The 12,148-nt window shown below is 31.2% G+C and overlaps 5 protein-coding genes across 5 annotated transcripts; 1 reads left to right on the forward strand and 4 right to left on the reverse strand.

Moving 5' to 3' along the window:
- Window positions 1–378: 378 nt before the first annotated feature.
- Window positions 379–3,537, reverse strand: BOI2 (Boi2p; the record flags this gene model as incomplete). Its single annotated transcript, XM_064858356.1, has 1 exon — window positions 379–3,537. One exon carries the CDS (start codon window positions 3,535–3,537, stop codon window positions 379–381), a length of 3,159 nt encoding a protein of 1,052 aa, XP_064715063.1.
- Window positions 3,538–4,198: 661 nt separating this feature from the next.
- SPR6 (Spr6p) lies at window positions 4,199–4,861 on the reverse strand (the record flags this gene model as incomplete). Its single annotated transcript, XM_064858357.1, has 1 exon — window positions 4,199–4,861. The coding sequence occupies one exon, from the start codon at window positions 4,859–4,861 to the stop codon at window positions 4,199–4,201; it is 663 nt and encodes a 220-aa protein (XP_064715064.1).
- Window positions 4,862–5,511: 650 nt separating this feature from the next.
- On the reverse strand, window positions 5,512–6,252 carry SLX8 (SUMO-targeted ubiquitin ligase complex subunit SLX8; the record flags this gene model as incomplete). The annotated part of the gene is made up of 1 exon (XM_064858358.1): window positions 5,512–6,252. One exon carries the CDS (start codon window positions 6,250–6,252, stop codon window positions 5,512–5,514), a length of 741 nt encoding a protein of 246 aa, XP_064715065.1.
- Window positions 6,253–7,656: 1,404 nt separating this feature from the next.
- On the forward strand, window positions 7,657–8,534 carry RPL23B (60S ribosomal protein uL14 RPL23B; the record flags this gene model as incomplete). The annotated part of the gene is made up of 2 exons (XM_064858359.1): window positions 7,657–7,698; window positions 8,163–8,534. The coding sequence occupies 2 exons, from the start codon at window positions 7,657–7,659 to the stop codon at window positions 8,532–8,534; spliced, it is 414 nt and encodes a 137-aa protein (XP_064715066.1).
- Window positions 8,535–8,880: 346 nt separating this feature from the next.
- On the reverse strand, window positions 8,881–9,951 carry SHO1 (osmosensor SHO1; the record flags this gene model as incomplete). Its single annotated transcript, XM_064858360.1, has 1 exon — window positions 8,881–9,951. One exon carries the CDS (start codon window positions 9,949–9,951, stop codon window positions 8,881–8,883), a length of 1,071 nt encoding a protein of 356 aa, XP_064715067.1.
- Between the last annotated feature and the right edge of the window lie 2,197 nt (window positions 9,952–12,148).

Raw genomic sequence — 12,148 nt, forward strand, 5'->3', positions numbered from 1 at the left:
TCAAACCGTCAAAAATATTCGTTTCTAGAACAAACAAAAAAGAGCCGTCTTTTCTTATTTTATTTACTTTTTATTTTTCGCTTTTGGTCTGTTCGGCTGTTGACGGATTTTGCCCTTAAGATCCGATCACCTTAGCTCTCCAAATGTTGAATGGGAGAGAAAGAACAATTAAGAGACTAGAGTTATTTATCTTAATTAATTAGAGAACTTATAGAAAAGGCTTTCTGATATAATATATATAGTGTATATATTGAGTATTTCTCCCTATATATATATATATATGCATGTATATTTAGATCAGCTTCTGTTTCTTCCCCCTTTTTTTTGTTTGATATATATTTTTGTTATTTGTTGATTGATTGATTAATTGATTTTCTTTTACAAAACACCGCCTGTTAAATAATCTTCGTTTGATTTCTTGGTTTGACTAGATGTATTTCTTGGGCTATTGTTTTTATGCCCAATACCAGGGGATAGCATACCCGATGCTAATAAATATGGGCTAGCGAACCCATTACTATTTGAACCGACACTTGTGTTGCCTGTAGTACTAGTTCTCTGTAAATTTGAAAACACCCCATCTTCTATAGAGTCATTGTTATTATTACTATTATGATTATGATTATGATTATCTGTTGTTGAACGGTTTTTATATTCTAACCTTTCTTCGGATTTCTCAATAGATAATGATGATCCACCTATAGTAGCATTGTGTTGCTCTTCCCATAATCTTCTTCCCTCATCCTCGTCCTCTTCTATTCCGCTATTCTTTGTGAAATCTTCAGAACTATTCCCACCGTTATTTTTCTTATTTATTAATCTCTTCTTTTCTCTGGCTTCTGTCTCTCTTCTAGCTTGTGCTAACATCTCCTTGGCTTTATTTAATGATATTGTAGGCGTACTGTATGAACTAATTACTGGAACAGAGGTATCTATGTCAATTGTAGTCTTCAGTAAATTAGCCATCCAGCCTCTCATTTCTTCTTTAGTATCTACGGCAAAATAGTGTACACGAGGTTCTGTAAATGTTAACCCTTTCCTTGACCCTGGTTGTGGTGGTAATAATTTGAAACAATAACGCCCTTTCCCTGCGGTAGCCGCAAATAATGCCACAAATTTATCGTCATCTCTTGCTGGAACAACTCTATACCCGGTAATATCAATTAATCCACGTTCCTTTGTATCTGCTGTGCTTGTAAAATATGATAACCGAGTACCCTCTAAGATAAAGAACCTTGTTCGCCATGTACTCATAGTCCCACTTCCCTTCTTACTCATCCAACCTGAATAATCAGCCGTCTTTAATGCATCTCTTACAGAGATGTCTCTTAACCCCTCCATAAAAGCTGTTGTGTTTTGTTTTTTTAAAGGTGCTCTTGTTGTCATCGCACGTAAAGTCTTTGGTTTCATGACTTCACTTACAGATCTTTTGTTTTTATCATCCTCCAATATCTTCTTATTCATATCAATAGGTCTTGTCGATTGATCCTTAGCGCTTACTGATCTAACCTTATCCTTTTTCACAGGTGAAGTAATTAATAACTTGGAATTCTTTGTGTCTGGTGTAGTCCCTGTGGCGTTCTCAGTAAATTCTTGTCTAATAGAACTAGTTGTAAAACCATCCTTTTGCTTTATACTAAAAGAAGTACTCTTTCTGATGGAATTATCATTTGACGCTTTCTCTCCCTTACCAAAATATGACAATAAAGAAGAATTTCTTTTCACTTTATTACCTGAATTATTAGTAGTCGAATCCTCCATTTGAAGATATTTATTTTCGGTATCTTCTGTCATTGTACTTTGCGCTGGAGGTTGACTAATTGAAACTGATGATGCTGGCGATTCATATATACTGGAAGAAGGTCTATCTGAGTCAACACTTCTTTGATCAACTTCTTTATTGGATGATGGAACAGTCAAATTTTCGTTTTTCGGTACCTGTAAATTATTGATAACTTGACTATCGTGTGATCCTTCCTTATCTTCCGCGGTTGGTCTGATAATCGAGTCTTTCTTATTTTGATAAAGTGATGATGGTGAATAAGTCAATTTACTACTGGTATTTGGTGTGTAATTCTTCCTTGTATTTGGCATTGGGGACTTCGGAGGTTGTACAGGACTTGGATATGAAGGAGGTTTGGGTGCTCTTCTAGGAGATGTAAATAGATCTTCATTCTCTAAATCTTCAGTAATTGGCAATATTATAGTCCCATCTCGAATATCCTTAGTCAACTGATCATTGAGCATCAAAGAGATAGGTCTGTTATTGTCCAAGTTATTGTTATGGTTACTATTTTTCTTTGATAGAACAGGTTTGTCTGATTTTGTAGTACTTAATTCCACCATGGATCGAGAAATTCGACTATTATCTTTATCAACATGTGCTGGTGGCATTAACTCTTTGGATATTGGAACTGATCCTTTTAACATATTAGATTTTTTTGGCTTCCTTGCCGCTGATGTAGCATTCAGATTCTTTTTTAATGCTTCAATTTCCTTATTCATTTCAAATCGTGTTCCAAAGGAATTAATATCTAGTTCTTTTAGATGTGCTAGTTCCAATTCTAATAAAATAGCACCTGATATTTTATGTCTTTTAAAACGTGATGCAGATTCGACATCAAAGCCACAGTTTATAAAATAGTTAGATACCTCCTCGGGACTCCAATTATAAACATTTTTTGGATCCAGATATTTACCTTTTACACGAATATCTTTTACATTTTCATAACTCTGAGATTTACCAGAAAATTCTGTCTCAGCTCTTTGTGATTGATCAACTAGATCTAGGTCTTCTGTTTCAGTGATCACTGTATCTTCTGCAATATTATAACCAACTGGTTCTTTTGTACTAGATGTCACTGTATTTAATGATTCTGTAGGCTCATGAGTCAGCTCTTCAATTGCTTTGTCGATATCACTCATCGTACTTTTCATAGATATATTTCTAGATAGAGTATATTTATCCATAGTATTATTTGTATTCGAAGCATTTTTAGTTTCTACACCAGTAGTCTTGTCTGCCTCTTGGTTATTTTGGTATTTCGAAAATGGGGCTACAGATGCTGTTTGCAATTCTAATGGTGTTGGTATAGTGCTATTAGACCCATTTTGTGAGGCTAAATAACCATTGTTCCTATTGTTACTGTTATTAGATGGTTCTGGGTTTTCTACACCAAGGGGCATATTTAATCTTTTTACAGATTTCGCCCTCATTAACGTTGGTTTTTTTTCAGCACTTATTACTTGAGTAAAGACAACTGGATATAGCCCTTCTTCTTGAGTTCTTAAATTTCTACCAAAATACCATCCATCATTATACTCTTCATCATCAGTGATGACTTGAATTTTATCACCAGGTTTCATATTTAGTTCATCTTCCATTCTTTTTGAATATTCATTAATACATATATAGATAGGAAAAATCCTAGGAGTATCTGGACTTATGGTATTGTTTTCATTAATATTATGTTGAGAGGACTCAGAGTGTACACTTGTGTCAATATCTGACAATATTGCTGATAATTTATTACTCATTGATAGAATATTATCTCTTATAGATAGACTTTCGTAGTAAATCCAATATAAAGTATTTCTTTTTGCAGTGCTGCCTTTTTGTATGTTAGTAAATAGTTTGATTTATTTATTTGTATAAGTAACTATCTTATTATTGTTTCCGCCTTCTTTTTTGAGAAGTGTTTAAAAGTGTGATAAATAGAATAGCTGTTTAAAAAACAGAATTTATGTCTTTTCGGTGACACTAGTTAACGAAAGAATTTATTGACTTTTTATTATTATATATAGACGATAGTGAAAGCAAATAAGTCTTGATATTCTTAATCATGTTTATTATAGTAAAAATATACATTTCTACATGATCGACCTTTTTTTCATCTCATTTTTTAATTACTTTTAAATTTTTCAAAGAAAAATATCAAATATCATCCCTTTCACTGAAAAAGAGAAGAAAAAGTACACACTACTGGAAAATCAGACAAAAATGCTGAAATTGAACGACGCTATGAGGATCAATAGGATGATCCAGACAGAATATATATAGGTATATATATGATAGACCATCAACTATATGAGTAAAAATAGTGCTGAAAATTAATAAAATACAGAATAAAATAGAAATAAGAATATAAATACATTTACACAGATATATATATCACTGAACAAGTGTGGTAATAGTTTATTATCGGATTTCTTGTCTCAAAGGGCTTCTACATATTGCAAATGACCGACAAACACAATCTTTGTGTGATTTCATTGATGTAGAATAATTTATCCCATCAATAGCACAGGCTTCATGCCTTTTATCAACATCCCCCGCGAAAAAGCCAAATCCAACTGTATTATTAGTTTCATCAATATTTTGCTTCATTGAACGAATTTTTTTTTGTCTTTGAAAAAACAAAGAGACTTGACTCTTTTGAAGAATACTTTTCTTTTTTCTGTCCTTATTATTTCTTTTACCCTTTGATTTTCTCTTGATACTCATCTCAACGCTATCTTTCTTTTTAATAGCAGCAAGATGACTATGAATAGCTGTTAACGATATATTTGGACTTAATTTTGTTGTATCATATAACTTGGAGTAAAAGCGTTTATCATACAGATCATTAACTGTATCGGTGTCGTCACTACAATCAATACTTTCATTTTTAGTAGATCGATTCTCAAACAATATCTCTAATGGTTCAAGTGATAACGAAGAGACCATAGATGTAGACGACTTGTCAGATAAAATGTTATCTAAACGGATTTCCCATATGTTATCATAGTACGTTGTTATATTTCTCGAAAAAGGGTTTATATCTAATCGCATTGATTCAATATAGCAGTTACTCAATGACATTGATGATTCTATCACGATAATAATTGTATTGAAAAATCAATTTCTCTTTTATTTTTTTATTACTTACCCTATATATTTTCCCTGGTTTATTCGAAAAAAAAAATCACTATACAAGTTCGTGATATCTTATAAGAAATTGTGGTAAATATAGTAGTATACTGGTATTAACATAATTTTCCTTTATTTTTAATTATATTTGATCTTCATATAACTTGTTAAAACTGTATTTGATATTTGAAACATGAAAAAAAAAACATTGATATTATTCACATTATTAATTGAAGCAATAACACCTTTTTAGAATTATAATGAAACAGTGTAAAGTAGCAATGAAAAATGAAAAGATAAATCTAATATTACAACAGTTTTGAAACATTGTTAAAAGCAATGGTTAAAGAGAAGTATGATGTGCCTCTTATTACTATTTTCTATTTCGATATTTATAAACTTTTGATTTATACTTAAAAAATGATTTATTTAATTAAATAATAAAATATCCTTAAGTAATATAGGATAAAAAATTAAAATTTGATTATTGATTACATTTACTAACCTTAATTAAAAGATGATCTATGATCATTATTTCAAAATTAAGAAAAAATTGTATATTTCCTATTATCAATTTTTTGTAATATTATTTATCGTGAATATCATTTATTTTCCTCTTTTGATGTTTGGATTTGTTTACGTTTCATTCTTAGTAGTACAACAGTCCTTAAATCGACTTTAGACCTGCACAATGCACATAGTCCTAAATAACTATTTTGTAAATTTCGACTTGGATTTGAATTATTGACCATTTGAAACAGACAATCACAACAAAATACATGACCACATTGTGTTATTAATGCCCTTTCTGGTGGTTCAAAACATATTGGGCATTTATACTCTCTAATCGGCTTGTATGATTCAGGGGGTTTTCTGGATTTTTTCAGTTCTAGATCATCTTCTTCATCATCTAAAATTTCCACTACCTGTTGTTCTTCAACATCTAAGTCTATTGTGGTAATATTATTATTATCATTAGTAACAGTATGTTTATTTGTAGATGGTGGTTCTTGAGCAGCAATTATTGTCAGATTATCATCCTGATGGCTATTGGATTCTATACGAGGAGTTGATGGTGTAATAGTATTTATTGGTGTATCACTTGAAATACGATGTAATACAGAATCTTGTAAAATAGAATTAGAAGTTTGGTTAGTTCTATTTTCATAATGTGAATTTTCCTTATCCAACATTTCCAGTAAATTAGAATCTGAACTCATCCCAGTAAAATCTGTAGACGCCTCGTCATCATTTTCTATATTTAAAGCCTCTTCATTTCCTAATGTGATACTTGGATCGCTTGTGTCTTCAGTAACAAAAAGATTTGTTTGCACGTTGGACATATCCAAATTGACCCCAGCTATTTTCACTTATTGTTTGATTTTATGTTGTTTTTCCTACAATCATCAATGTCCTGTAGGCTGATAGTGAACGTTCAATTACTAAATAGTGTTCATAAAAACGAGTTTTAACTTGTCTGTTAAAGATTTACGATTATAGGTACATTGATATATTCTCTCTTTACTTGGCACATGTTTATTAGATTAATACGCAAGATGTATAATTGATGGGCATAATGATCTTGTAATTTTTGGTTTGGTTCAGATCACTTATCTTATGTATTTTTGCTTTTCTTTCTTTTGTTTCATTTTTTTTTTTTTTATTTTCCCCATTTATTCAAGCTTGCGATGTTCAAATGTCCCACAGTAAGATTAAAAGCAAATGAAATTTTATAAACGATTTCGAGTCTTCCCCTTTGTATAAACCACACATTCTCCTTGACTGTCTAAGTATGAACACCCATACATTTTTGACAAATAATTTTTTTTTCTTGTTTTTTTTGTCTACAATATAAGGTAAGTATAATCTCTTCCTGTATTTCCTGATTTGGCAAATATCTTTCTTTTCTAGAAACGAACTTTTGAAAAGCAGGAAAAACAGCAAAGTGCTGTAGATTTGGTGTTGTGGGCCGTTGAAGGGTAGGATGAGCCTTTCTCTGTTCTACAGTTGTAATCCCTAGTTGCATCACCTGTTCGTTTCGATATTCGGTCGAAAGTAAATGAATTCTTGGGGGTAAAGCATGATTAGAACGGGCAGATATGTTTAACCTTGGAACGCAATGGTTATTGTTGAACAGGTGTTTAATACGCAAGAAGGGGGGGAGGACTCAGTACTGTTAATTGCTTCCTGTAGGAAGGACCAGTTGTTTCTCTCGGGTTATGTCATCGAATGGTTTCTACCATTGCTCTCTTTCTACCTTCCCTTCTGTCTTTTGTTCAGTAGAACCTTCTTTGTTGGACCAAAGTTAGTTTGTCTCTTGCTAAGAGGCTTCCTTCAGGTTTCTGTTCTTTCTGGTCTTTCCAGTTTTTCTAGTCTTTCTAGTCTTAGGCTTCTTACCGCAAGGATTGGGATCCAATTGAGCAGTTGAGGAGAGAAACTAACCTGTTACCAACGATGCTTTCATTTTCGTAACACCAACTAACTAGTAACGGTAATGTGACAAGCAACAGGTCAATCTCATCAGTAGGTAGATTGGTCTACAGGTATTGTATGGGGGCGTTGTGAGTTTATACGTCTGGTTTTGACCTTTCTACTAAGCAAGGAACATAATACCGTTTTTGTACTTCATGCTGTTGAATCAAGGTTATATGAAAAGCAGTATTAAGGAGTCTTGACGTGTAGTACATTCTCCCGAACCACTCGTAAAGAGTTCTTAACAGACCCAAACAACTAAATACACGGTAACAATGTCAGGTAACGGTGCTCAAGGTACTAAATTTAGAATTTCTGTATGTTAAATTTGAATACACTTTTATTATATGAGAAGAATGGAATTATTTGAGACAGTAAGCTAGGAGAAAATGTGAAAATAGAATAAGAGAATTCTTTGATGTTGGGGTTATGTAAGAAAAATATTAGTAGTAGTATAACAAGCACAGTGAATATTGGTTTTTACAAAATGCAATTTGTTATTGATTCGTATTAATTTGTTGATAGCAAATATGGAGTGATAGACTAAGAAATTAAACTCAGAATTTTTGTACTATTTTTTTTTAGATCAGAGTAAGATGATACGTAATTACTATTCAAAAGAGTGGAAAGAAAGGATTGTGTCAAGAAAATTTACATTCTGATGATAAGTATGATTGATAGAGACTAGATTACTAACAAATGATAACATATTGTAATATTTCATAGTATATTTGGAATATTTCATGCAAAATTTTTAATCTGTATTCTTATTTTTAAATAGTTAGGTTTACCAACTGGTGCTATCATGAACTGTGCTGATAACAGTGGTGCCAGAAACTTATACATCTTAGCTGTTAAGGGTTCTGGTTCCAGATTAAACAGATTACCAGCTGCCTCCTTAGGTGATATGGTTATGGCCACTGTTAAGAAGGGTAAGCCAGAATTAAGAAAGAAGGTTATGCCAGCCATTGTTGTCCGTCAAGCCAAGTCTTGGAGAAGAAAGGATGGTGTTTACTTATATTTTGAAGACAATGCTGGTGTTATCGCCAATCCAAAGGGTGAAATGAAGGGTTCTGCTATCACTGGTCCAGTTGGTAAGGAATGTGCCGACTTATGGCCAAGAGTTGCTTCTAACTCCGGTGTTGTTGTTTAAGTTTATTAATAATTGAATACAAATATTAATATTACATCATATTTTCTATATATATATATATATATTAAAAAAAGAATCTCATAATCATTTAGTTCAAATCAAGGAGAAATTTCTTTGTTATCTTAATTGTAATATAAGTGAATTTATTATTGTATTTGGTATGTATACATATCTACAGGTGAGGCATACAAGGTTTCTATTATCTCAGTATTTTGTGAGGCGGTTAGAGTTTGATAACAAAAGAAACAGAATTGTTTTATTTTGGATTAGATACTAAAAACTATCTATAAATGTCAACTTATATATATTATCTATTTACATCTTAATTAATCAATTATTTATTTTTTCACTTATCAGCAGCATCAATTAATTCAACATAATTACTTGGTATAATGCCAATGGTGCCATCTGCTCTTCTAGCCTTCCACCATCTACCTTCTATATCTGTTACTTTTAAGATTTCACCTTGGTTAAACGATATTTCATATTGGTCGTTGGGGTCTGCCTCATAGGAAAATAATGCTCGGGCCATGTATGGGAAACTATCTTCTTCACCTAGTTCACTGTATAATCCTACTGTACCTGTCATCATAGTGTCGCCATTCGTACTAGACATAAATGTATCACCAAGACCACTATTATGGTTCTTATGTATATTACTTATATTTGTAGTAGTGTCAATATCCTTCTTATAATCTGTTTGATGGGTGTATCCAGGCTCAGTGTTTTCAAATCCAGCCAATGCATTAGAAGACATATAACTATGTTGTGGCACATTTTCAGTTGAATTACTGTTATTGTAGTTTTGATAACTCGTTGTGCTTGCAAATCTCGTATTACGATTGTTATAGTCATGCATGTTATTATTTTCTAGATTATGTGTTGCCATTCTACTTGATCTACGACGTGCTCTAAGTTTCGAATGTTCTAAAGGTGACGGTTTGATACCGTTCAAACTGAAACTATCTATCCATCTGTTGACTGGAGATGCATTGTCACCACCAAAATAAAATATCCAGATGAAATTGACAATAGATAATAATATGACCCCCGCAGAGGCTGCAGCTTTTCTAGAACCGAGGCCATATATCAAATTTGTAGCACTGTTTGTATTATAAACAAAACAAATAGAAATGCATCCAACAAGGAAAGATCTGTAATAGTCTATAAGATCAAATGCATAAAATAAAATTAAAGCAACTATGATAACGAATTGAAATGCTATCCCCCACCACGTGAATCGAGGAAACGTTTCATTATTGGAAGCAGAAGCAGCTGACCCAGCAAGGGTAATAATCCATGATATAAACGCAATTGATAATGTGGCCAAAGCAAATGGATCCCCCAAGAGATTTTTTATATCAAACATATGATTGAACCCTGCTCTTGTTCTGATAGGTCTTTTTGGTAGATCCATGATTATAGCTATATAAGTAATGCTTAAGAATAGGATTGGATAGGTAAACAATGATATGACGTTGGCAAGAATTGGTGATATGTTTGCTGTTATCTACCAGTGGGGGTAAAAGACCACATATATATTTACAAATGTGTTTGTTTAATTATGTAATCGCTTACTATCTTGAAATTCTATATTGATGATGAAAAAACCTTCTTTAAACGCTAAAGATGTTTAGATTTTTCTAAATTAGTTAAACTGTAAACAACTTACCAACAACTTATAAACGTCAGTTTAAAAAAAAGAAAGATATAGAAATTAAGCAGTTACAGAGGCATACATATATAAATACATTAACAGGAGTACTAATCTGTTCAAGGTCAAAACAATTTTATGAAATGCTATGTGATAATAAATAATTATCCTAAAAGATGAATTTCACTATTAAAAAGTTGATGCAAATTTGAAGTAGACAGAATGTAGAATTGCACTAAATCCATTACCATAGGAAAAACTAGAGATTAATTTAAGTCTAATTTAGTCTACTTTATCTAGCTATTATATTGTTTTTTTATGGGGTTTTCCAATAGTTGTAATTGAAATGATACTTAACTATAGCACTAAGTGATAGTGTAAGTTATGATAATATTGAGCCTATTAGAATAATGGTTTTTTTTAGTCTTTTAAAGTGAAATAGCGATAATAGAGTACTAAATATAAGAATTGTTATCATAGTAATCCTAAACTTAGGATTTTTTTTCTTTTGCATTTCCTATGGGACACTTGTGATACACCATGCATCTCTCTTCCATTATTTCTTTATTTGGCACTTCATGGCTTTCTAATGGCAAAAGTTATATTGATTCTTTCACTTCAACTATCATTATTTAAAGTGATACTGGATAAAAATGGAAAATAAAAACTGTATGTTCAAAAGAAATCTTAGTTAATGTTTGTGTCTCAGAAAACCATATATTAAACATATCATATGACTCTACTAATCGCGATAATCTAGTCGATTTACAAATAATAATACGAATAATAATTTAATTTAATAAATATAAGGTATAGACTTCACTTATATACTTGAACAGATTATTAAGCTATGACTAAATTAATGTAACTAAAGTGCTGTATAGTATGTAATTAGTTACCTTCTTTTTGGTTTTAGAAATTAAACTTGATAATATTACCACTTTAAAAGATTTGCTGTTAAATGCTCCGACAATTTACTTATTAAGAATATTTGCATAGTGAAGATATCTTAATATATATAAAATATAATTAATTTGGCATACTATTGATTTCTATCAAAAGCGTAAAAATGTCAATAAAATGATAATGAAAGGAAACCTAATATGAATAGCTACATTTAATATATTTGATAAAGTTAACCTATAAAAAGGTTGAAGTAATTTTGTAATAATAAGAAAAAGTATCACCCTACCATTAGATAAAAGAAATATTTAGTAATACCATATCTATAAGGCAATATTTTTTAATAGTAATTGCACGACTTTATACATTATATATTTAGTTAATAGTTAATAAGAGTATAGAAGTTGGAAAATTTATATATAACTATTAAAAAATATTTAGAGTCTCACCATTTGCTCTTGAAAACAAAAAAATTATAAGATTAAGAAGAATACGATTTGTATCAACTTGCACCTTTTTCATCAGTTTGTCATATACTTGAGTCATGTTAAATGTTCTTAATAAAAAAAAATAATTTGTAAAAAGTTCAGTTAGTTGCCTAAGTACACACACAAGAGGCTATCATTAACTAGGAGGATGCCAGAAAAATAATATACTAAAAAATTTGAACACTGTATAATATACAACTAAAAAGAGTTTAAAGGTTAATATATATTCTAACCACAAGTATACCAGCATTGACTACAGCAAAACATACAAATAGCCAAATCTTATCAGAAATAATATGATAAGTAAAGGGAGAGTGAAGTATACTCTGGGGTCAGGCTGTGAGTGTCTTCAAACAATCGATTAACAGATTAATGTTGGTGGCAAATTGCTGAGGAATTTACTTGCGAGACCTCTGATTATTGAAATAGTGTGCCAGAGATAATTATTAGCATTAACATTCATATTTTACCTAATAGGGTTCAACTAAAAGGAAGAATAAGTAGAGATTAACCTAGATAACTGGGATTATTCAAGAATAATTGGTTTATTAGTTTATTATTGACCACTA

Source organism: Arxiozyma heterogenica (genome assembly GCF_036370985.1).
Source record: "Arxiozyma heterogenica strain weizmannii chromosome Unknown scaffold_17, whole genome shotgun sequence".
Lineage (NCBI taxonomy): Eukaryota > Fungi > Ascomycota > Saccharomycetes > Saccharomycetales > Saccharomycetaceae > Arxiozyma > Arxiozyma heterogenica.